Source organism: Myotis lucifugus, unplaced genomic scaffold, assembly GCF_000147115.1.
Source record: "Myotis lucifugus unplaced genomic scaffold, Myoluc2.0 scaffold_130, whole genome shotgun sequence".
NCBI lineage: Eukaryota > Metazoa > Chordata > Mammalia > Chiroptera > Vespertilionidae > Myotis > Myotis lucifugus.
In genome coordinates, this window is record NW_005871178.1 from 3,301,184 (window position 1) to 3,326,745 (window position 25,562).

Here is a 25,562-nt window from a genome sequence, read left to right on the forward strand (position 1 = left end):
TTGCTATAGATTACAATGGGAAGGGATATTTCTGAGGAGTGTTGAGGCTGCAACTTACAGGCACCGCTGAGAACATGCATTTAATTCTTTTTTTTTTTTAAAGGATAATCCCATAACCCACGACCTCTGTCATCCAAATTTCTGCGCTGACTCACTTCCTGATCGAATTACACATAACCTACATTTATGACTGGTTGCATAATTACAATCATTTTCAATAAGTCGTTGCGTTCCGTTCACATTAGCCCACTTCCCCTGCAAATTCCAGCCCTTAACCTACAACTTCCGGAGGGTTTCCCTAATTTAACTCCACCCGCCCTGATGACAATAACCTGGGTATTTCCTGAATGGTATGCTGATTTCCGAGGATAGTGCTCTGTATACTTTCCCAGTTTGATTACAAGGTGCGGGAAAGGCCCGGAGTCCTATCGACCGGAAGGGATTCTTTCCGAAACCAGTAGGAGACCTTCTCCACTGGGAGCAGGAAGGGAGCCGAGGGCGGGCGCACACTAACCTTCTCCACTGGGAGCAGGAAGGGAGCCGAGGGCGGGAGCACACTAGGAGCAAGGGCGCCGCACGGGCCTGCACGCCGAGCCCGGCAGCTCAGCGTCGGAGGACGTGGACCCGCGCTCTCCACCCACCTGTGGCCGGCCGGGTCCCGCAAGGCTGGTGCTCAATTACTGGGCAGCGGGCAGTGGAGGAGCGGGGCAAGGTAAAGGCCGCTGAGACATTCAGGTTTCGGGTCCCCTAGTCCGCGCCAAGAACCGGGCTTCGCCTTGCGGATTGGCTAGCCGTGACAGTGGATTCCAACCCCTCAGCCAATCAGCGCAGCCCTTGTCTTCTTTAAAGGACCCGCGCGCCCGACCTAGGCCTGCTGTGTTCTATACTTGGCACCTGGAAGGGGCAGGTCGAAGAGGCAAATTCAAAACCCCAGCGACTGAGCTGTCAGATTTTGAGGGGAGGCAGAGGACGCAGAGTGACAGTCTCACTTAAAAGCTTCAAGTGAACTTTGTCAGTAACCCTGTTAACACGTACATGAGAATCCATGCTCCTGTGCCCTGCTAAGCCTCGATAGACTTTAATGAGCTGTTTTACTGTTATTCTCTAGAAATGGTATCAACCACCACTGTTGGATCTGTTTCCAGGAAGAGAATGTATCTTGTGAGAGGTTGTCACTTAAAAATATAATCCTTATAAACATTTTTAAGGGCTTTTCTACTGGCAGAATAGATTTAATGTTGAGGATGAACAGGAAGCCAGAGAAAGAAGGAGACAGGTGGGTGCAGTCTATAGAGGCAAGCCTCCTAGGGACAATGACTGACAGGACAAATGGAAAATATCCAGCACACCTCTTTTACAACCTTGGGTTTATCATTTTTGGAAGTCCTAGTTCAAAGGAAAGAAATGCTACCACTTGAGGACACAGCCATGATTCTATTGAATTGAAAGCTGAAATTGCCCCTGATTATTTTGGTTCCTCATAGTGATAGAATTGGGATGACTGATCCCAATGACTGAGAGGAAATTGGGTTGCAGCTATACAATGAAGGGAAGGGGAACTGTGCATGACCCCCAGAGATTCACTGGACCCATCTTATTCCTCCCATCTACAATAATAATGCTCATTAGATAACTGCAGTAACCTGATAAAGTCGGACCACTTAAATTTCAGACCATGCAAAAATTAAAGTGTAAAAAAATCCTGATTTATCCCGGTAGTGCATAAGGCCAGGGAAACATACGTGAATAAAGTAGGAAGCTTTGATTCTCATTTTTAGCGACAAGTTGTAGAGGCAGGGATTATTGTAGCTCTGCATACAAAATGTTAACTGGTTATAACCTCCCTGGCCCCTCTTTCCCTGTTACTTTGCATGAAGTGTACTGGTGGAAACAAATATTATAATTTAGTTTCTAGACTACACCCAAATTGACATCACCTCAAAGCAATTTGATGATTGGTAGGATTCTGTGATTCTCATGTGCAGGGGATAAACTTCTCTTCATTTGAGCAAAGGGCAAGAATAAATCTGGGGTGGGAAAAACAAGTAGACTATCTGGGTTTTCTCTTTGTCTACCCTCATATTTACTCATATTTATTTTTCTCCCTCCCCTGCCCTATTCTTTACCCCAGAAGCTGACCTTTTTGGAAAGCATCACCTGGGCTCTTCTTAGCTGGGTTTAAACAATGGAAGCATCAGGAAATTGTAGGCAGGAGGAAAGAGAGGTAGGATATGTTTTATCCATTCTTTCTCTGTTTCGGTGTAAGGATCTGGCGGTGGCTGTGTTTCTCCACAGCTGCAGCTCTTGACCAGAGGTCTCTCCTCCATGGCTCCAGCTCACACACCTGCCCTTGACCCTGATCGAACCTGTAACCCTTTGGCTCTAACCATTGAGCAAATCGGCCAGGGCATCCTCCCTTGCTCTTTAGTCTAAAAATGGTATGGGCTTCCTGCTGTTGCACCAAGACTCTCAAGTTGATGGTTCTTAACTTCATCTTGATGGTTGGGATGCCTCAGCTGGATGATTCTCTCAACCTTACCACACCCTTTAAATAGTGTCTACATTAATATCTCTTTACTACATTAATATCTCTTTAGTCAAACCAACTGAGTATAATTCTGATTCCTGATTGAAACTCAATGGATACACTTTAAACTGTATACATACATTATAAATACTCTTGTATGTATGATATGTTCACAACTTTGAAATATAAGTGAAAAAGTGACTATGAGAATATATACCCTGGTAATTGATATATATATATATATATATATATATATATATATATATATATATATATATATATATGGCACATTTTTTAGAATGTGGGGTAAGAGGATTAAAAGAATTCATTTCAAATCAAATTAATATAACTTTAACTGCTATATGCATTATTTCTAATTGTATAAATGTGTGTGTATATGTTTTTACACACATGTACAAATATTTGCTTTTAAAAAATCATTTTGCATTATAGCATAAGGATTTTCATGTTAAATAGCATTCATGTGTGTCATTTTTAACAGTTGTCAGATTTCCCAGAAGTATGTATACAATTCCCATTGTTGGATATTTCTGATTTCTTGTTTGCTATTGTCAATAGTATCATGATGACCATCTTCATATATATATATATATATATATATATATATATATATATATAGCTTTTTAATATTTTGATGGGGAAATACAGGGTTAAAAAATATAAATATATAGAAATTGAATGTAAATCCCTCGACTCATGGAAAGTCTTCCTACCACAGGAAAGGAAAATTACTCAATATTTCCCTTTATATCCATAAAGTACTTCTTTAAAAAAACAAAGTTTTTGAAAGCTTAAGACATGCTTAGAGGTATTTCTTCTTAACAGAGATGCTGTTTCAAAGAGTGTGAATATCTCCATTAATATGGGAACCAGGATTAGCCAAAAACCTCAGTCTGTTATGGAGGGCAAGTAGTTGCACAGTGTGTGGGACTGAGGCTAGAAGATCTTCAACTAAGCTTTTCTGGAATGGTGTTTCTCATGCTCTGGGGAACATGGTCTGAATTTTAACCTTACACTTCAATCATGGAGCACACCTGTAGCCTGGACATGGTCTGAGCTGGCAAAGCATTACTGAGCTTTGTACAAACCTTGTCTGGACTTTGTCCATTCCTCAGCAGTGACGCCAAGTGGCAGTGTAATATAATGGCAACAGTGGACAGGAAATCTTGTTCTCTCCCTACCTAGAAAATTTTAAATTGAGATTTAATTCACATACCATAAAATTCACCATTTAAGTGTACAAATTAGAAATCTTTAGTATTTTAAAAGGTTGTACAACCATCGTTGCTATCTAATTTCATAACATTTTCATCACCCCAAAAAGAAACCCTGTACCATTAGCAGTTACTCTCCATTCTCCCCCTTCCTCTAGTCCTGGGAAACTCCTACTCTGCTTTCTGTCTCAATAGATTTTCCTATTCTATACAGTTGATATAAATGGAGTCATACAATATATGGCCTTTTGTATATGGCTTCTTTCACTTAGCATAAAGTTTTTAGGGTTCATCAAAGTTGCAACATTGTTTAGTACGTCATTCCTTTTGTGGCTAAGTAATATCCTAGTGTATGGATATACCACATTTTGTTTATCCATTCAAAATTGATGGACATTTGGGTTGTTCCCACTTTTGTGATGTTATGAATAATGCTGCTATGAATATTTGTATACTAGTTTTTGTACATATGTTTTCAATTCTCTTGGGAAAGAATATGTAGGAGTGAAATTACTGAGTCATATGGTAGCTCTATATTTAAATGTTTGAAGTTGAACAAATTCATAGTGCCACCAGGTGTGAATAAGGATACTAATTTTACCACACACATTGTACAGTAGTAAGGAGCACAGACACTGGAGCTGTAGTACCTGGAATGGAATCCTCAGCTGTGCCATTTCCTAGCTATGTAAGCTTAGATCAGTTACTTAAGCTCTGTGCATCAGTATCTGCATCTCTAAAATAGAGGCAATAGTTATAAAGGCAGTGTTTATTAAAATACATTTCATTTTAAAAATTGAGCTATTAGGTGTTACAGTATATATACATTCTTTGGGACACCCTGTATATTGTCCTTGGTTTTAATATGGAACAGCATATTAAAATATATACAGGGTGGGGCAAAAGTAGGTTTAAAGTTAGTCATATGGAAAATAATACAATAATTAATAAGTAATAATATAAGAATAAACTCTGTTTCACATACTCACAATTGTAAACCTACTTTTGCCCCACCCTGTATACCATCCTTGATTCCCTTTTCTCCCTTACTTCTAATATCCATCAATAAGTTCTGTAAGTTCTACTTCCAAAATGTGGTTTACAGCAACAGCTCCTAAAGGTCTCTAAGCTTCCTTGCTGGCCCCTCTACACTCTAGTCTTTAGACCACAGTTAGAGTGACATTTTCAGAACATTCATCAAGTAACTCCCCTGCTTTACCTCATCCAGTGACTTTCCATTGCAATTGGAATCAACCTCTTCCCTTGGTTTACAAGGACCTTCAGGATATGATCTGATCTACCACTGCTCCCTTCACTCTACATTCCAGACACAATGACCTTCTTTCCAACTTTGTTCCATCCTTATGATTCCTCTGCCAGGAATGCTCTTCCTGTAGATCTTTGCATGATTGTCTTCATAACTCATGTCTCAAATAACACCTTTTAGAGAAGCCTTCCCTGGCTACCATAACTAAAGGAGCCTCACATCCAGGCATTCTGCAATATTGGGTCACCAATTTTTTTTCTTTTTAAAAATAGGACTTTTTAATATCTGAAATTTTAGTTTATTAGTTTATGTTTGGAATCGCTTTCTCTTGAAACTAAGAAAGGATATCCTAAGAAAGGATATTTCTTATTATCTTTTCAGAAAAAGTAGGGGAAAAGAAAAAACTACTCATTCTTTTATGATAGGTCTATAGTCATGAAAGCCAAATTGGTTAGGTTGACGATCCTGTTAACCCAGGTGTGACTACAATTGGTTTTGAATAACCACTTACTCATAGCAGAAAACAAAACCCATTTGTTCCCTTCAAAGCAGGAGTTTTGAACACTTTTAGACCTAGAACTCATATTGTTCTTGGTTTAAAACAATTTCTGGAGGCACTTCCACAAGAGCCATTGAACTTACTCATGTCCTTAAACCAAGTGAAGTGACTCACAAGGGGACTGTCATTTCTACAACATTCAGTTAGGTTATTTAGTTCTAGGATATTAAATCAATAAAACATTTCCCTTTATCCTCTGAAAGGATATCTCTATTTTTCATGGCCTTCAATTCATTTATTGAGATTCCTTAAAATTAAATTATTTACCATACAGTGTTCCCAAGTTCCTACAGCATTTACCCAAGGCATCCTAGATAATAAAAGCCCAGCAACCAAATGGCGAAACAACCAGAACGACCACTCGACCAGTCACTATGCCGCATACCGACCACCAGGGGGCAGATGCTCAATGTAGGAGCTGCCCCCTGGTGGTCTGGTGGTCTCTGCTGACTGGGCTGCACGGCACTCCCACAGTGGGCTGATCCCCAAAGGCCACGCCCCCCACCAGTGTACGAATCCTGTGCACCAGGCCTCTAGTAATTACATATTTATGTCTGGGTTTGTAAATTCCTTGAGGACAGGGAACATTGTTGGAGGCCTCATCTTTGTATTAAAGTATGCACAGCATGGGAGCTGCCTTTTGAAGGCAAGAACTCTTTCCCTGGCCAGCTCTTTCACAGCTCAGCATAGGAAGGAAGGAGACAAATACGGGGTAAGTGAGCATGGGTGTCAAGTGATGACAGCTGCTGCCCCCTGGCCATCCACACATGTTAATTACTCCTGTATTTTAAACAGTTGTATAACCAGGGCAAAGTGTTCTGCTCAATGAAGTCTGTTTAGCTACAATCTATGGGGTGTGAATAGATGGCAAAGATGGAGGCAACAAAAGGTGGGCAGAGGTAGAGTGAAGGGTGGTATTGGTATTATTCAACCAAATTAGATGGAGGAAAGGAAGTTATAACTGTACTTTCAAAGAACACTTGATTTAATTTTCCTCCCTTAAACATTATACAATCAGTACTTAAAATTTCAGTGTGCACACGAATCACCTCAGGTTGATGTTGAAATGTAGACTCAAGATCACTCCTCAGAGAACTGGATTCAACAGGTCTGTGTTAAAGCCCTGAAATCTGTATTTAAACACTCAGCTCAAGTCGACTGTGATGCAAGTGACCCTCAGAAACTGTACATTGGCAGTGATGAGATTTACCCTTAAAAATGAGGAAAGTAAGAGGGTCATACTGGGAAATAGCGATACTGGAGATAATGAGAGTGTCTGCTCTTCTATCTCAGCACTTCTCCATCCACTTCACCCAAATCATAAAACCTACACAGGGTTTTGGGACTGATACCCCCCAACACCTCAGCTGTTTGGATTTTCATATATTTTTAAGTGATAAAATCTTTTTTCTAAACATATCCTGTTTTCCTAACTCCAGAGTACCTATATTAAGAAGCTTGATAAACCGTATGGAATATGAATGGCTGAAGGATGGAAACAGGTGGGTCAGATGAACAAGATCACAAGTCCTCAGATTACTAATATGCTAATCACTGAGCCCCAAGATGAGCAACACCTTCCATTCCTATCAACAACTTCAGAGAAAAATCAATTTTATTTGTCTCCTGTTTTTCCTATTGATCATATGTACACCTTGAACACTGCTTGGGTAAAACAAAAAAGCCTGACCAGCGTAGGTCAGTGGTTGAGCATCGACCTATGAACCAGGAGGTCACAGATTCTATTCCCAGTCAGAGCACATGCCTGGGTTGTGGGCTTGATCCCCATTGGAGGGCATGCAGGAGGCAGCTAATCAATGACTGTCTCTCATCATTGATGTTTCTATCTCTCTCTTCCTCTCCCTTCCTCTCTGAAATCAATAAAAATTTTAAAAAGAAAAGAATGCGCTCTTAAAAAACAAACTAAACATCCTCCCCCCGCCCCCCACACACAGAGTTTTATGTTTTTTAAAAAATTTATTGAGAGAGAGAGAAACATCAATTTGTTGTCCCACTTATTTAGGCATTCATTTGTTGATTCTTGTATGTGCCCTGACGAGAGGTCAAACCTGACACCTTGGAGGGCCTATCAGGACTACACTCTAACTAACTGAGCTACCAGGCTAGGGCTTCCCATCCAGTTTTAAAAAAATCATTCATAGGTCATAGAGGCTATCTAAGAGGAAATTACTTAATCCTGACTACTCAGTTAATTATTTGCCCAAGATTTCTCCGATAGTTAGTGGTAGGTGACACTAGAGTTGGTTTTTTCTGACTTAATAGGCATGACCACACTAGCAGGTCATGAAATATATGTTTTGGGGTCTTGATGGTCATTTAAAGAAAAATGAAACATTAAATAGAATATATCAGAGGAACTAAATTTGGAAAAATACTGCTGTATTTCACTACGTGGCCTCAACAAGAGATTTGCAAGAGGGAGCATTTTGAGCTTAATCTCCAAGTCTATTACGATTTTATTAAGGCTAAAGAGAATTTCACATTCCCCACCAGATTTTTTTAAATCCTCACTGAGGATATGTTTATTGATTTTTTTAGAGAAAGAGGAAGAGGTGTGTGGCGGGGGGAGTGTTGAGGGGGAGAAGGGAGGAGCGAGAGGTGGGGAGGGAGGGAGAGAGAGAGAGAGAGAGAGAGAGAGAGAGAGAGAGAGAGAGAGAGAGAGAGAGAGAGAGAGATTGAGATTAATTAGTTGCAGGTATGTGTCCTGTCTGGGGATCGAACCCACAACCTTTTGGTGTGCAGGACCATGCTCCAACCAACTGAGCCACTGGCCAGGGTTCCCCACCAGATTTTTAAGGAAATATAATTCTCAGTAGTTTTCCAAGTTAAAAATAAATATGTGCTATTCTGAGAATGTGGAAATTCTTACTTGGGAAGGAAATGCCATAACCAAGCCAATGGACATCTCAGTATTCATTCATTGTACGGTATTTTGAATTGCATTTGAAATGAATAAGTAGGAAAAGCAAACCATGAAGAGTTCAATATATCAGTTTAAAAATTACAAAGTTTATAAAGAAAGATGTGAAGAGGAAAGGAGAAAGAGCGGCAAGCACCTAAAAGTCTAAGGTATTGAATGCTTGAGTAAATTATGCCACCACCCTCTGTGTGAGTCACATGGTTTCAACTTGGGCTCATCTGATCAGTTACCAGAAGGATCTTCTTAGCCCCACCTAAAACATGCTCCCCCAACCTGAATAGTAAGACAGCAGTGATCCCAGAGCATTCTTACAAATTGTAAGTCATGATGGGAAATTCTTTTAATGACGAGGCAATTGAAGTTTCATTATGTCGAGGAACTCTGAGGAAGTATCACAATACACAATTTAAAAATATATTTCCTATTATACACACACACCCACTTTCTAGAATAAAAATCAAAGTCATATTGGCCTGTCCTCTCACTTTCTATATGTTGCAGAATTATATCAAGTTGTTCTGTTTTCTTGTAAAAGCTTTTTTGTCGAAAAGGGGTCAGCCTGATGGCAGAATTTAAAGTGCCTGGATTCTCAAGCCGAAACCAACTGAACCTTTGTGATGATTTCAGGCGTCGTTTTGTTTCTTACCTTTTTAAAAAACATTGGATTTGAAACATGAAGCTTTTCTTTTTAAAAGCTGATTTATGGGAAACCTCAGTGGTAAGTTTCATTTTTGGTTTCACGCGTATATATTTCCAAGGAAGAAGGATCCGCAGTTCTCGCTGTAGAAAAGCCCTGGCTGACTCAAGTCTGAGCGGAACTCTCTGCAGCAGAGGGCGGGGACTCCACCCTTCCTCTCCGAGAGCCTTTAACGTGCCGCCCTCCGCGAGTTCTACAGGCAGTCCCTGGCGCAGCGCCCGCCGCAGGTAGGGAGGTAGGGAGCGTGCTATCCCCGCTATCCCCGCGAGTGGCCCACTGGCCAGAATCTCTGGCCATCTCGCTTGGCATTTTTAAAATGTATGGTCCATGGTCTCCTTTATTTGAGATGAAGAGAGAAGGGAAAAGGAAAGTAGGGGTGGGGGTGAGGGTGGGAGTGGGGGTGGGCAATAGAGCCAATTACTTGTCAAGGTTAATAAGAACAGGTACACGTTGGGCCTGTCCCTAGGCAGGATCCAGTTATGCTTAATGTCAATCTTGTAAGTGTATGTTTCTGTGAGTTCATAAATATGGTCCTGAGGTTGGTAGAGGGTCTATTGGAAAATTTCTGGGCTGGAAATCCATCCTCAGCCACTCACTAGCAGTGGGTAAGTCAGCACACCTGCGGCATCTCCCTAAGGTCCTTTCCTGTGGTAAGACCCAGGATTCTGGAACCCGAGTTCTTTGCCCTATTTGCTCTGGGGACTTAAAAGAAGTCCTGAAGGAGGAAGAAAGGGGTAAGAAGGGGGTGAGTTAAAACATTTCTTAGACACATTGACCGTGGTTTATGTCAAGAATAGTTTGGGTTTGTTTTATAACACAGGGAGTACTTCAAGTACCATTGTTCCATCTTGGTTTTTGCACCTAAAATAAATATATAGACAAACTGTGGATGATTTTCTATGGATTAAATAGTCTTGTAAATGTGATTTCTTTTTAAATGGCTATATTCCATGGTGCTGGATAACCAAACAGAAATAATCCCCCATGTTGGGCAAAAGATTATTTATAGTTACAGTGATTTACTATTTTAGCCATTCACTGGACATTTTTGCTCTCTGGGACATAGCTGATTTTTTCCTTCAGGTAAACTCATAGAAGCATAACTACTTAGCCAAAGAGTCTGAATATTTTAAAGGCCTTTTGATTAAATGATGATGGAAGGAGACTTGACTTTGGGTGGTGAACATGGTGCATTGTAGAATTATATACCTGAAACTATATAATTTTATTAACCAATGTCACCCCAATAAATTCAATAGTAAATAAATGAAATGAAAATTGCCTTCCAGAAAGCTTGTGCCAGTTCACATTGACAGTTGCTAGCAGATTTTAAAGAATTATGATACTTTGAAGAAAAAAAGTAGCTTTTTTCAGTGGAAGAAGGTAGTAGAGGTTATAGGACAACAATTAGTGTATAGTTATAAAGAAAGCCATAGATATACTGTGGGGAATTGAAGCAAGACCTGGGAAATGTACAAGTGTGTTGTAGGGTCACTGAAGGGAAGGCCACTCATCAACTCTCTTGATCTATTAATGAGGTGAGTTTTCAGTTCATTTGGAGATACATTATCAAATTCTAAGAACTTTTAAAAATCATATACATTGGGTAAAAATCAAAGGAAATCCTAAACCAACATATATCATTCTATACTCCTACTTTTGAGAAATAAAGCTTGAATTCTTTCCCTATCTCTTCCTCCTATCCATTCTTCCATGGGAGGTAGAGAAGTAGTATCAGTTCCATAGTATTATGCTGGGTTCTCCCAGGGACAAACCTGCTTCCCCATCCTGAATGAACCATTACTTATTCTCTAGTTCACATTTCCTTGGTCTTTGAACACATCAGTTCTTGTATGGGACTTCACTCATTGGCAGAATTTAGTTGCAATCCATGAGTAGATATAATGTCCCTCTGATTTATTCAACGGTTCTTTGCTTGGAGTCTTAAGTTTTCTTCTGCCCAATAAGTGCATTTTTGTTTATAATAGTGCATTTGCATTTCATAACTGTAGTATATCAGCTCTGGCTCAAGGAAGGACAGTCAGATAACTATCATACAGCAGCCTCATTTCAACAGCCTTTATGTTCTCAAGGCCTGAATGCCATCTCTTTCCCATCTACAGTGCAGATGGTAAGGAGATAAATAAGAATTATGCACCTCACACTAGCAAGAGAACAATGACTCATTTTATTTTACCCTTTTTGTATATGTATTTGAACATGAAGGATCATATAGGTTGTTAGAGAGGTGAAAACTGACCTATCCTTCCTCTAATTTCACTCCTGAAGATAAACACTGTCAGCATCTTGATATGGCTTATTCTGGAATCTATGTTTAAACACACACACAGATTTTTAAGTGAGTTTCTACCACATACACTGTTCTGCGACTTACTTTTTACATCTCTGCACAATCAATACATGTACATGTACTTAATTCTGTCCTTAATGCTATTACATTGTAGGACTATACCAACATTTATTTGACCACTTAGATTTTCTAGAGTATTCCCAGTTTTGGGCTAATATTAGCAATGCTATTCCCTTTACATATCTTCTTATATGTATGTGTTTTTGTTTTTGTAGGATATATTTCTAGAAGAGGAAGGGAAAGCTAATATGACATATACATTTAAATTTTTAATGTTTAAAATTGCCTTCCATAAGAAGGTTACATAACTTCATATTCCTTCCTACCATTAGAGGGTGAGAGGTTCATATCCTCAAAAAACACTAAATATTAGGAATCTTTGTAATTTTGGTCAAGCTAATAAGTGAAAAATGGTATCTTATGTTTTAATTTTATGCTTTTTAAAAATTGGTGAGATTGAGCATTCTTTTGTTTAAATATCATTTGCATTTCTTATCCTCTGAACTGTATGTTAGAACCTTTTGTTCATTTTCCTGTTTTTATTTCTTAGTGATTTTTAGAAGCTATCTATATATTAGGGGCATTAATTTTCTGCCTTATATATGTGTCACATTGATTAATGGGTTATTGTGAGTTTTTATATGTATGCAGAGGTCAAAGACACCCTAAGAGGAAAACTGAGTTTCTTCTCAAAGTGTATAAACGTATGTATAACACCATAGAGAAACTATTTTATTAAATAAACAGCTTGGGTGAAATTCAGTACAAATCTTCTTGAATATAAGTTCCAAGAGTGGAATAAGTTTCCTTTTCTGTTCACTGGTATATCCCCAGTCCCTAAAATAGTGCCTGGCACAGAGGAGCTGCTCCGTCAATGTTTGCTGAGAAAAAATTGGGAGAATTTCAAGCAGGAAGACAAAATGAAGAATAGGCTCTAGGCAAATACTCTTCAAAGAGTGGCTGTAAGACATTTACATCTTAGTATGAATCAGTCAAATTCAACTGTTTCTACTTTTCACTTCCCCTGCTACTAGTGGAATCAATTTATTGCACGGATAGGATATATTATCTAGAATAAATAAAAGGCAGAAGAGGAGATTTATGAAGGATGGCACCTGGGGGCGAGCTGGCATGGTTGGAGTAGTGGTGTGGAAGGCTTGAATAGTTAATTAAAGGGTATCATGAAAGTATTCAGCTGCTGGAGGGAGTAGGGCAATGGTTCTCAACCTTCTGGCCCTTTAAATACAGTTCCTCATGTTGTGACCCAACCATAAAATTATTTTCGTTGCTACTTCATAACTGTAATGTTGCTACTGTTACGAATCGTAATGTAAATATCTGATATGCAGGATGGTCTTAGGCGACCCCTGTGAAAGGGTCCTTCGACCGCCAAAGGGGTCGCGACCCACAGGTTGAGAACCACTGGGGCAGGGGAAGAAAAGAAGCATTGAGAGGTGGGATGATATGGAAATGAGATTCTCCTGGCTTTGACATTTGCACAGGGCAGGTTTAGATTTCTAGATATGTTATACAGTAGAAAAACACACATGAAATAATGGAGAGTATTTCGGTGCAATATTGTCTTCTTGGCTTCTTTTAAGTGTACATTATAAGTTTTTTTTGAGGCTTGTAATTAAATTGTAAAATCCTAATCACAGTAGCTTTTCTTAAAATTTGCCTTTAAACGGCTCGGGGATATTAAGTGATGGTATTGAATTTCTAAATTTCCTGCTGCATTTCTACACTTACAAGTCAGTCATTGTCTGGTTATCTGAAGACTATTTCAATTAGAACTGCCAAGTCTCATAATGTCTGGGTATTGAATTATTGAGTAAAGCAGTTTCCTTCTTGTGTTTTCTATAATTAGGTAATTTCAGAAAAATGAGGATACTTGGTAGTTTTACACTCATGGCCTACTGTCATTTGTTGAAAGGTAAGACACCAAATAAGGATTTGTCATATAGTTTAAATATTTTAACCATAACTTAAAGACTAAAATAAATTTAAATGAATATAATTTTTAATAGAGAGGACATTCGATTTTTCCTTCTTTATTTCATAAACATATTTCATAATCTCTTATCATTGGACAAAGATTTAGGAAACACAGACAAATCAAAAAACAAAATTAACTCATTATCCATTATGCATTGTTCATTTCTTAGGTATATTTACTGAAAATATCTGGGGAAATAGTCTATGATGTTTGTTTTAAACAATGAAAGGATCATTTTATCCACCTTGCTTGGTGACATGCTGTTCCCTGAAGAGTATATTATAAGGAAGAATTTTGGAAAGTGTCAGGGTAACAGCAGTACTGGCATTATCCTAAGACCCTCCACAAATCTTCAGACTCATTTACCTCAGGCCAGACAACTGATCAAGAGTTAGGAATACAGTCATGTGCTGCTAAAAGATGATTTGGTCAATGATGGACTGGACTGTATGTACCACCGTGGTCCCTTAGGATTATAATGGAGCTGAAAAATTCCTGTAACCTAGTAACATTGTAGCCATCATAATGTCACAGTGCAATGCATTACTCACTTGTGTGTGGTGAGATTGGTATAAAAAAACCTACTCTACTGGTAGTCGTATAAAAGTAGAGCATAAACAATTATGTAGAGTACATAATACTTGATACTTTTAATAAATGACTATTACTGGTTTATGTATTTACTATGCTATACTTTTTATTGTTATTTTAGAAGACTCTTTCTACTTATAAAAAAAGGTTTGTTTCTAAACATTATGCCATGTTAGGCCAACAGCAGCCTCATACATCCTGTGTTTACGTCTTTTGATTGTATTATTTTCACTTGTGCTTGATTTAATCTCATGTTATTTTGTACAGTAAAATGTCATACAGGCTTGTAGCATAGGAGCAATAGGCTATATCATATAGCCTAGATATGTAGTAGGCTATACCATCTAGGTATGTGTCAGTGCACTCTATGGTATTTGCACAACAGCAGGATCACCTAACAATGCATTTCTCAGAATGTATTCCCATTGTTAAGCAGTGCATGACTGTATTGGAATCTGCCATTCAGACTACGCAGAAGGCAAATATGTGTCCAGTAAAAGGACATTCTGGGGATGTCCACATGAGACAAAGTCTTCAGTTTTAAGTACCCCATCACCATATAGTATTTCCATAGTAATGTATGTTTATGAATTTTAGGACAACTTGTTTAGCTAATTTTATTATTTTTATCTCAAAGATGAAATATAGCATCCCAAAATGCGTTTCAAACCCACCAGATAAAATACGTATTTTAAGCAAGTTCCTAAACATAATTATCACATAAGTGACCAAGTAAAATGTTTGTAAACTATGTGCTCATTATGTGAAATTTTTAAGAAATTTTCCATGTTCTGAAGATTGGTTATTTTTCTTTTCAGCATTTACTATCACAGTTACCAAGGACCTATATGTGGTAGAGTATGGCAGTAATGTGACAATGGAATGCAAATTCCCAGTAACAACACCGTTAAACTTGCATGTATTAGTTGTCTACTGGGAAATGGGAGAAAAGAAAGTTATTCAATTTGTAAATGGGAAGGAAGACCTGAAAGTTCAACACAGTAGCTATAGCCAAAGGGCCCATCTGTTGAAAGACCAGCTCGTTTTGGGAAAGGCTGCACTTCAGATCACTGATGTGAAACTGCAGGATGCCGGGGTTTACTATTGCTTGATCAGCTATGGTGGTGCCGACTACAAGCGGATTACTTTGAAAGTCAATGGTAAGAATGATTATAGGTAAAGAGGCCAAACCTTTATTAAAATCATATCAGCGATGAGAACTTTTCATTCTTGAAAGTCCACTATTACTCTCCACAGGAGCAATCTGTTCATTCATTCATTCACACACCCATCCAATGAGCATTTCTTTTTCCTTTTTAATTTTCACCCAAGGACATGTTTTACTGATTTTAGAGAGAGGGGAATGGAGAGAGATAGAGATAGAAACATCAATGTATGAGAGAAATATCAATTGATTGCCTCCCATGCACACCCCCACCAGGAATCAACCCACCATTTTCAGTGTGTCCTGACTGGTAATGGAACCGACAACCCTTTGATGTACTGGATGACACTCCAACCAGCTGAGCCACACTGGCCAGGGCCCAATGAGCATTTCTTGAGCCCCTCCTACTTGACAGTCCCTAGAGATCCAGAGCCAAACATGTCAGAGCCATGTTCCATAGAATGTTCAGTTTTCCTAAAATAAATTCTCACTCTTTACTTTGCTATTATTATAAAAGTAATACATACTATGGAAGGAAATAAAATGAATTACAGAAGTGTCCCTCCACCCTTCACCACCATCTTCCATGACATGCAGAGATAACCAGGTAACCACTATTTGTGTGTTTTCTCCAGGATTTTTTTTTAATTCAACTACTATTTTTATTTTATTAGATCTGCCAGCATTTTCCTTCCTTTGAACCTCTCTATGCCATACTTAACTAAAACAAATGTTAAAAACAAATTTCGCTATAAGGTTCACATTTTAAAAGAATTGAAATCATTTTATGAAGGCAAACTATAATTACATCAAGAATAGAGAAAACTATTCTTCCTTAGAGATGGTATAAACTATGCTCACTGGGCATTCATCTTGAAAAATCTATACCAGCATTATCGTGGAGTGTTAAAGACGAACTGTGAGTGACAAATCCCTGAGTTCTGAACCACAAATATGTCATCAGGTCACCTGGGTTCAAAGTTTGGGTAAAGGAAAACACCTTAGCTGACCACCTCTGCTTTCACAGTTAAGATTCCTAGAATTGAAAGCTGAAAGGATCCCAGGCAAGAGCAACTAGCCCAAATTCCCAGGGAACAGAAATTCCCCAAAGGGTCTTCTGCTCACATACTTCCCACAATTGTTGAAATTACTTTCTGGTATTGAGCTGAAATCTGCCCTATTTACTTACAGTTTTGAAATTATGTGCCTACTTTTTTTTTCACATTTTAATGTGACTAGAATTAAATCATCATCTCTTGGTATTTCCATTCCTAGGATAACTACGATTAATCTGAAGGTCAATAAGTAGAAAAAGTTTGAATTTATCATAAAGGGATAACTGGTCATTATCTCAAAATCAAAATTATATAAGAATTAGGAGAAATGCACCTGTTTTATGGTATATTACTGGATCACTGATTCTGGCTCAATTAATGCTACTGTTGTCAAGAAGATGCCACTTGTGAAGTAGGTTAAATGTTCATTGCATTTTACCATATGCTTCTCTAGAACAGTGATATTCATAAAAATAGAATAGTGGGATTTCAAGTGGGATTTTTAATTTTTCTTCAGTCCATCAGCAAATATCAGGCACTTTACTGTGTTTCTATGCATGAAAGAAATTATTAAGACGTCATCCTATAAACAGCCAGGAATCTGGAATAGGAAGAAGAGCATAAGCCTGGCAGTCAGGTAGAAGTATAGAGTGTAAGTCTCTTGTTAGCCTGCAGGTCCTATGCAGAGTGGGACAGCTGTCCCTGCAGAGGAAGGGTGTTCTTCCAGGTCACCTGAGCTCTGTACTGTCTCCTGTGGAGCTACAATTGCCTCTCCTATGGTTTGACACAATAGGAAATCTATGGGTCTGATAGTTTTTCCAAGGCGGGGCCCCTGGTGGAGTACTGTAGATGACTAACATCTGATTTGCTTGACTATTCTATTTTGTGTTATAAATTACTAAATTGGCATCCTACTCCCCATCCATCTTGTTGTCATATCATAGTTTTAGGGGTTAAATTGAGCTGCACTGAGAGCAAGCCAGCCACCAAATTTCAGCTGAGGCTGAATCACTAATATAAGTTTGATGTCCAGGTTACTTGAGCTACATAATTCAAGGAAGTAGAGTTCCTGAGTCAGCGGTTCTCAACCTGTAGGTCGCCACCCCTTTGGCGGTTGAACGACCCTTTCACAGGGGTCGCCTAAGACCATCCTGCATATCAGATATTTACATTACGATTCATAACAATAGCAACAATACAGTTATGAAGTAGCAACGAAAATAATTTTATGGTTGGGTCACAACATGAGGAACTGTATTTAAAGGGCCAGAAGGTTGAGAACCACTGTCCTGAGTCATCTCCATATGCAAATGATTTCACAGTAACTCTATCAGACTTCTCTTCCCATCACTGCAAACATGTGGTAACACAGCTTCCCCACAGGGAGTTTACTTACCATGGCCTTTTAAATGTGAAACATTTCAAAACTGAAATGTGAAACTGAAGTTTTGGATTAACTCAATTGTTATTATCACTTTATTACTCTATATATTTACTTTGAGTCCAATGAAAATAACAATATGATATTTATAGCAAGATAATTGTTCCTTTAAGTCCAAACTTGGCCCAAGTATGAATAGAAGAGTTAAGGCAGAACTAGCAGTTCCCCACTGCTAAGCTATCTGAACATTAAGCTGATTTCTATGAGAACCATTCTGGATTTATATTCTTTCTAATGTGGACAACACCAAGCCACACGTCTAGTTCTGTGCTAAGTGAAAACCCTGACTTCTCTTCTTTCTGCTCATGACCTAGCCCCATACCGCAAAATCAACCAAAGAATTTCTGTGGATCTGGACACCTCTGAACATGAACTAACTTGTCAGGCTGAGGGTTACCCTGAGGCTGAAGTCACCTGGACAAGCAGTGACCACCGAGTCCTGAATGGCAAGACCACCATCACCAGTTCCGAGAGGGATGAGAAACTTCTCAATGTGACCAGCACACTTAGAGTCAACACAACAGCTAATGAGATTTTCTACTGCACTTTTCGGAGATCAGGTTTTGAGGAAAACAGTACATCTGAGTTGGTCATCCCAGGTAATATTTTGAAAGTCTCAAAATGTGCCTAGTATTATCCCCTGGTACCAAGCATGATGCCTGCTCATCGTAGGCATTCACTGTTTGTTGAATTAATATGCAGCCTGCTTCCTTATCTCCATTCATCCAAGTCACATTGCTATATTTATTGAATATTTGTATATCAACAAATATTTATTGAATATAGCCTATGTGCAAAGCATTGGGAGCTCTCAGAAGAATAAGACAGATCATATTCTTTAGGAAACAGATTAAAAAACAACAACAGGCAATCTCATCCATGCAGAAATGCTGTTGTGGCTGAGGGATCCAGGGGAGCACCTGAGAAGAATACTCAATTCAGGCCATTTGCCTCCCTCAGGGTAGTCTATGACATTTCAACGCAGGGCAGTCTGCTTAGTGCATAGGTCTAAAGGCTGTGTGTCCCTGGGCAAGTTACTCAACTTCTATAGGCCTCATTTTCCCCATATGGTTATAACCTATTGGGCAAAATTATCATGGGATTACTTGAGCTACAGTGTATGACAAGGATTTTAGATTTTTACCTGCACAGATTCAGCAATTTTGGTTTTTTTTTTTTACCCCCCTACCCTACAGAAGTGGGTAAGGCAGCAAACAGTCTGGTGACCGGCTCAGACCTTTAGAAAAAGTGAGGTGGGCAAGCATGATGTTAAATAAAATTAGAGGTATTCTGAGAAGCACTTTTTACTGCTCTCTTCCCCACTAGATGTTGACAGTAAAGCTTCAGGTACTTCAGAGAAAACAACTTAAAAAAATGGGTAGAAACGTTGAGCAATAGGAAAATACAATCCAGCCCGCCCCCCCCCCTAAAAAAAGTTTAGTTTAGATAATGGAAGAGATGCTCTTACTGGGCATGAGTCACTTTGGTAGGAGCTGCATTAGTGGGTTCCTGCCATTTGACAGCTTATTTGTGGAATAACTTAGAATAACTCGAACTGCTTGGAGTCTGTTTCCTCATCTGTAAGCTGGGGATTTTTTTATACCTGGCATATCTAACTTATTTTGAGACTCAAAATAGATAGGAACAGGCTTTATAGACTGTAAGCTACTAGATGAAGGCGGACTGCTGCTATGGCTTTAAAACTTGAACTAGGTAGTCAGAGATCATGACTAATGGTGGGAGGTTAGCAATCTCTGAGCCTCATGTGCCATGGGACCACCTTTTCTTCCTGCATGGAACCGCAGACAGAGAGATTGGGAGATTGGTGAGAGGCACTAATGATTAGATGTCCCGAGATTCAAACTGTGGAAAAAGAAAAGATAAAAATTGGTCCCCAATCATGACCACAGACATAGGGAGGTGAGCATTCTTTGGCAGTGCTTGTTGGCCTTCATGTTGCATCTTTGCCGTGTACATTAGCCTTTTGACTTCAATATTTAAGAATATAAGAGAAAGTGAATTAATCAAGGCTGCCATTTAGGATTAAGCAGCCACCCACTGTAGTACTGCTAAGCACTTTACAAACATTAGCCTTATTGTTTCCAACTTGTAGGCTGGTTAAAGGACTTGTCCGAGAAGTCAAAGCTAGTAAGTGGCAGCAGAATTTAACCCCAGGTCCATCTGTCCAAAGCCTGGGCTGCTTCCACTTTTCCATGCTGCTCTCACTTTCATATTGGAGGTATCTTACCATTCCAGCCACTCACTGGACAGGAACTTTTGAAAATTAACCTAAAGCTAACCTCGATCACTTTCAAGGATGATTATTATTCTCTTGACTCCTTCCCATCAACATTTTATCTTTAGTCTATTTTTCTTTTGTTTTGATTTTCAGAACCACCTACAATTCCAAGAAATAAGAGGACTCACTGGGCAATTCTGGGAGCCATCCTGTTGTTATTTGTAGCCCTGGCAGTGGTCTTCTGTCTACAGAGAGATGGTATTTCCTTTATTGAAAGGGTCTTCACTGGAGATGTGGGGAAATGTATGGGGGTGCTAATGTTGTCACAATGGTACTTAGTAGATAGAGCCAAGGATGCTAAACCTGCTGTAATGTGCAGGGCAGTCCCACGTAATAGGGGGACTACCCCAAATGCTTGCAGTATCCCCACCAGGAAACACTGATTTATAAAATGCTGCCTTCCTATAAGCCTTTTCTTTCAGGGCTTGTTTTCAATTATGCAAAGTAGATTTTAGCTATGCCATCATGTGAACCTGTATATCACCTCTTCCTCTAGCCCTGTTCATTCTCCTGTCCAGCAGCATCACCAGCATTGGAAGGCAGCAGTGCACACTGTAGGAGCATATCTGAGGGAGTGACAGTTGGATCATGACTGCAGGGAAACCTGACTTGCCTTTGCAAGGTGGCACAAAAACATTCTACTGTTTAATAGCAATTATAGTGACTCTGAGCAGGATTGCTGAGTGAAGGTCCATGTGTATAGAAGTGAGGGGCAGGAGAACAGGAGTGAATAGAGGTTGAAGAAGACCATCATCATGCAGTTTCTTTCTATTATGGAAATAACTAATAACCACAGACTTAGAGGAGAGAAAAAGCTAAAATACCTGTTGGTTTTATTTGAATTTGAGTCTTATATTAGTTGCACTGTTATATTGAGCTGGTTTCTGGATACCCTAAGTTATAAAAATAGTTCCTTCTGTAGAGCTGTGATACTTTTACCATAGAGTATTTTGCTGATTATTCAATTTTCTAAATAATTTGAATGTGCTTATCTCTCTGTTTACTTATGGCAACAATTGAATGCAGGAAAATGAGCCTATTCAAATAATTTCTTCCCATGTTAAGATGACTCAAAGAAAACATTTCTCCAATTCTTTGAGAAGTATACTAAAGGACACAATGGTGGTTTGCATAGAGTTATCTGTTGTCAATAAGGAAGCAGAAAATGGAAGGGAATTCCAGTAGTTGTTGAGAAATTCCCCACAACCCTTTAAGAGGGGATCTGGGAAAGTAGTGTAATTGAGGGAGTGGAGGTTGCTGATTCTAAAGACGAAGTACTTAATGCTTAACAGAACACAGACAGCCAGAATATAAGGACCAAGTTTCAATGGTAGGAAGATCCTGAGATGGAGTTGATTTGTCCAAGTAAGTGACTATTACCAACTTGCATTTTGAATATTTTCCTATGGAAATTATTAGTTGGTATTAGAAATGACTAGGAAACCAGTGCATGATAAAGTACCTCAGAGTATGGTCCATCTCTGAGGTAAGAATGGGAAATAAAAGTATATACTTACAAAGAAAATCTAGGAGCAAAAGCCCTAAACTGTTGAATTAACCTCAGGGGTTGAGACCTGTGAAATAAGAAAGTCTACCAGATTTCCTAGGGATTAAAAATGTTTCGTAGGAACCTGGAATTTAAACTTGAGTCACTGTGTGGGATGTAGAATTGTGTTTTGTGGAAATAAAAATGACTTTTTTTTTTCCAAGTGAGAATGATGGATGTGGAAAAATGTGTCACTCGAGACATGAACTCAAAGAAACAAAATGGTAAGAATATTAGCAGGGATTGAGAAGTTGAAGAAAAAGGAAACAAAAAGCTAAAGTAATAACAAGGAGGACTCTATCAGTCATAATTCCTCTTCTTTTAAAAGAATGCTAGCTGTGGGAACTGCTGGCTTCTTTTTGCCTCACAACTCTAATGTGAGAACTCCTCCCCCTACCTCCCCTAAACCACCCCCGCCCCCCGCCCCCGCAGTCTGAGAAGGTTTAGGGATGGCCTGGAGAGTAAAGAATGGTGAGCAGCTCTGTGTGTATGTGTTGGGGGGTGTAGGGGAAGAGGCAGTTTCTCTCTGCTGGGTCTCTATTGCTTTGCATCCTAACTTCTCCCTGCAAGAGGACCAAGTTGACTTATGTAGATAGATTGATCAATAGAAGTTGTATGTCAGGAACTGTGTTAGTACCTCCTTTAATTCCCTCCAACCCCTCAAATGAAGGAGATAAATACCAGGATTATCTCCACTTTATATTAGAGAATACAGGGCCAAGAAGATCATGTAAATTGCACCAAAACATACAGCTGATAAATGACAAAAATCAGGCTTTGAGGCCCATTAGCTTGACCATAGAACCTTACTCTTAGCCTATCTGCTTGATTCCATTTTGCCACAAATGTCTATATTTATAAAAGGTCAGAAAAATCTCGCCCAACTGAACTAAGAGAAATAATGTTTTCAATTTGCTTTAATATATTTAGAAACCAGACTTCACAAAAAGCCCAACTTTAAAGTAATCTAATCAGATTGGACAAGCTCAGGCAGGTTTTATTATGTGGTTTCCTTTGTGTGTAAAGCTAACTAGTGAATGTTGTTTGGGTCATCCTAGGGTGACCAACCATCCCAGTTTTCTCAAGACTAAAGGTTTCTCGGGTCAGGGGACTCTCAGTTTTAACATCAGGACAGTCTGGGACAAACTGGATGGTTGGTCACCCTTTATCAAGTAAAGGTATTTGAGCAAAAATATACTCTGCTTCTTTATCTTCTTGCAAATGTATTATAGCATCTAGCGAATATAAAATATTTCTCATTATTGCTCTCCAGCTGCACAGTTTGAGGAGACGTAATCCAACATTGAAACTTCTGGTCTTAAAGCAGGGATTCTCAGCCTGTGGTTTGCGTTTGTCAGGGCTGAGCATGACCAGAGGTGTGCAATAGGCCGGCAGGCTGCAGGCGATGTAGGACTCAAAAGGCTCAAGCACTGAAAATGGAAGCTGGAAAAGAAGAGGAGAACAAAGAACGAAGGAAACCTTGATACTTCAAAATGACTGGAAGACTCATCAGTGCCTATGGAAGGGAGAAAGGAAACTTCTGAATGATGAGCCTCCACGCAAATTGTCCATCGCTCCCTGATTTATTGGTCAGTTCCTACAGAAGTGCCTTCAATCAGTGTCTTGATTTGTCTTCTGCATGATTGAGAGTGCTGGTGTTGTAACAGTATTTAAGTATGAGTGATTTCTATTTATTTTGAGTTTGTGGGATCTTGTCGTGTGAGTGTGGTTGCGAATGATCTCTTTTGGAAGATATATTGTCACCAAACTAAACTTCCTGCTTAATCACTTGTATGTGTCCAGAAAAATGTATAGTATTTGTCAGGTGCTTTGAATCCTCTATAATTATTGATATGTAGGAAGCACACAAACAAACCATTGGTTTGTATAGGATGATGGAGTGGTAAGTAGCAGACTTCAGATTTCCCGGACTGTCATCCACTGTCCTTTTAGAATATAATTTACAGCTGCTAATTTATTCATTCAGCAAACATTTATGAAATGCCCTTGCATGCCAATCACTGTGCCAGACAATGAGTCTACAGATGTGAGCAAAATAAAGTACTGCTCCTAAAGGAGCTCATAGCAGAATGGGGAGACCGGTAGGAAAATGTATTATTACACTTCCTGCAGTGACATAGCATAAGGTGTTGGAGGAGAATGATAGTGAGAGGGAGAAAGTCTAGATATGCTGCCAAAAGGAGGGGGTACTATTGGTGGCCAGTCAGTGTGTTCCTGGACAACTGAAAATACTTTAATAATCAAAGCAATTTTAGTTTGTGAGACAATATCAATAATTTTTATGTTTTTAAGATGTCAAATTTTTAAAAACTATAGAAAATAACTTTTGAATTCCTTTCCTATCATTATATTTACCCCTTATTTATTTGCCTTTGTCATGCAACCTGATGCTTATTTATATAGTGTCGGGTATTATTTAACAGTTCTTTTTTATTTAAATGCAGTTGAATTTTGAATTTAGACTTTTCCATGATTCAAAATTCAGAAAGTCAACTAGGAGACATTAAAAACTCTCTACGCCATCCTTGTATCATCCAGGTTGCCTTTCTAGAAGCAACCACTCTTGCCTTTTGTTTATTATGCTTCTGAAGATATTCTATGAATGTTTGTGGAAATATATATATACAGACAGTCCTCGGGTTACATCAGACTTGATGTACGTCGTTTTGTGGTTATGTCGCCATCTCCCATTTATTTATTTAAAAAAAAGTTCCGTCATTTCGATGTATGTACATATATGCTTTATGTGTTTTATTATTTATTTACCACAAGTAAAGGTCAGGAATTGTTACCGTTCTTTTACTTTTTTTTTTTACTGTTTCACTTCATTACTGCTGTGTATGTGCTCCATGTAGTGATATAGGTGCTTATGTAGGTGGGTTTGACTTATGGCGAAAATCTCCTTACGTTGCGCCATAGGAATGGATCTCCGACGTAACCCGAGCACCTACTATATAGCATATATTTTTCTTTCTTCCTGTTTTTCACGTGTGTGGTAACACATTACATGCCTGCTGTACACTTTGCTATTTTTATTTAATATATTATTTTATATGTAGCAGTGGGACAAATATGAAGTTCCCAGAGGTCAGGCACCGTTGTCTTGTTAGTTTCTAGAGCACCTTTTCTATAGCCTCTTAGTGTCTTTCATAAGACTTAGTACATGCTAAATATGTACTACGTCTACATTTAGACAACCAGCAATTCATTGAGTACTTGCTTTATGACTGAGGAGGGACTTGGTTTATTTTGTCTTTCTCAAAATGGAACCCATGGGCTCTCTAACTGGGTCAATTTAGTCGTAAAGGATGACTTTATTTCTAATTCTGTGTGACAGAATCATGTCTGCAACTTGTTATTTTGTTTGTTTTCTCCTGAGTATAAACTTGACTTTGATATTGTACTTGAAAAATTACATGTTCTTTTTGGAAATTCCAGTAGAGTACCTTGACCCTAGACCCTCATGTGTGCCAATAAAGACCCATGAGTTATGCTTAAACCCTTGAGTCCTGCCAGTTTTCATCACTACAGAGGCCTCTTAAGATCTTGCTTTCCAAAGGTGATGAGATTCAGATGCCTTCTCAGAAGCTCCCAGAGTATTCCTTCCCTTTTAGCCATTTACCTGGATTGATGACAAGGAAAACCTTCTTTGCTTTTCCACATGTCAAAGCTGAAGAAACAGGATCTCCAACAAAATGTCTTCTCTTATCTTTTTGCACATGTTCATTTGTACAATATTCCTTGTTTGTGTGATGTACAAGCAAGGATCCAGTTTATTCACTCCATTTCTAATTCTTAAAGCCTTCATGGTGTTAGATTTATAAAGCACTTTAGCCCTTTGTCTTGTGTTT

The 25,562-nt window shown here is 38.9% G+C and overlaps 2 protein-coding genes across 5 annotated transcripts in view; one reads left to right on the forward strand and one right to left on the reverse strand.

Annotated features, from left to right (window-relative positions):
• The window catches only part of PLGRKT (plasminogen receptor with a C-terminal lysine), a 33,867-nt gene extending 30,162 nt beyond the window's left edge, over positions 1–3,705 (reverse strand). The window contains exon 1 of one of the 2 annotated variants that reach the window (XM_023758430.1): positions 3,637–3,705. The gene's annotated coding sequence lies outside the window, so the exon portion shown is untranslated. Of the gene's footprint in view, positions 1–514; positions 763–3,636 lie in introns of those variants that run through there. The other variant, XM_006094127.3, reaches the window with a different exon arrangement.
• Positions 579–24,420, forward strand: CD274 (CD274 molecule). 3 transcript variants are annotated; one of them, XM_006094128.3, is made up of 10 exons: positions 579–712; positions 2,132–2,224; positions 7,028–7,090; positions 9,292–9,453; positions 13,465–13,530; positions 15,003–15,344; positions 18,160–18,444; positions 20,238–20,342; positions 21,855–21,914; positions 22,964–24,420. In XM_006094128.3, exons 5-10 carry the CDS (start codon positions 13,479–13,481, stop codon positions 22,984–22,986), a joined length of 867 nt encoding a protein of 288 aa, XP_006094190.1. In that variant the 5' UTR covers positions 579–712; positions 2,132–2,224; positions 7,028–7,090; positions 9,292–9,453; positions 13,465–13,478; the 3' UTR covers positions 22,987–24,420. The 3 variants fall into 3 exon arrangements, with proteins under 3 accessions (XP_006094190.1, XP_023614196.1, XP_023614197.1); XM_023758428.1 differs by having other exon boundaries at positions 23,049–24,420; XM_023758429.1 differs by lacking the exons at positions 579–712; positions 7,028–7,090; positions 9,292–9,453 and having other exon boundaries at positions 2,213–2,224; positions 23,049–24,420.
• The last annotated feature ends 1,142 nt before the right edge of the window (positions 24,421–25,562 follow it).

Coding starts and splice junctions, on each gene's coding strand:
- CD274 (XM_023758428.1), top strand. CDS start 13,479: ATGAGGATACTTGGTAGTTTTACACTCATGGCCTACTGTCATTTGTTG. Junction 18,445..20,237: donor ATCTGAGTTGGTCATCCCAG/GTAATATTTTGA, acceptor TTTGATTTTCAG/AACCACCTACAATTCCAAGA. Junction 20,343..21,854: donor CTTCTGTCTACAGAGAGATG/GTATTTCCTTTA, acceptor TTTTTTTCCAAG/TGAGAATGATGGATGTGGAA.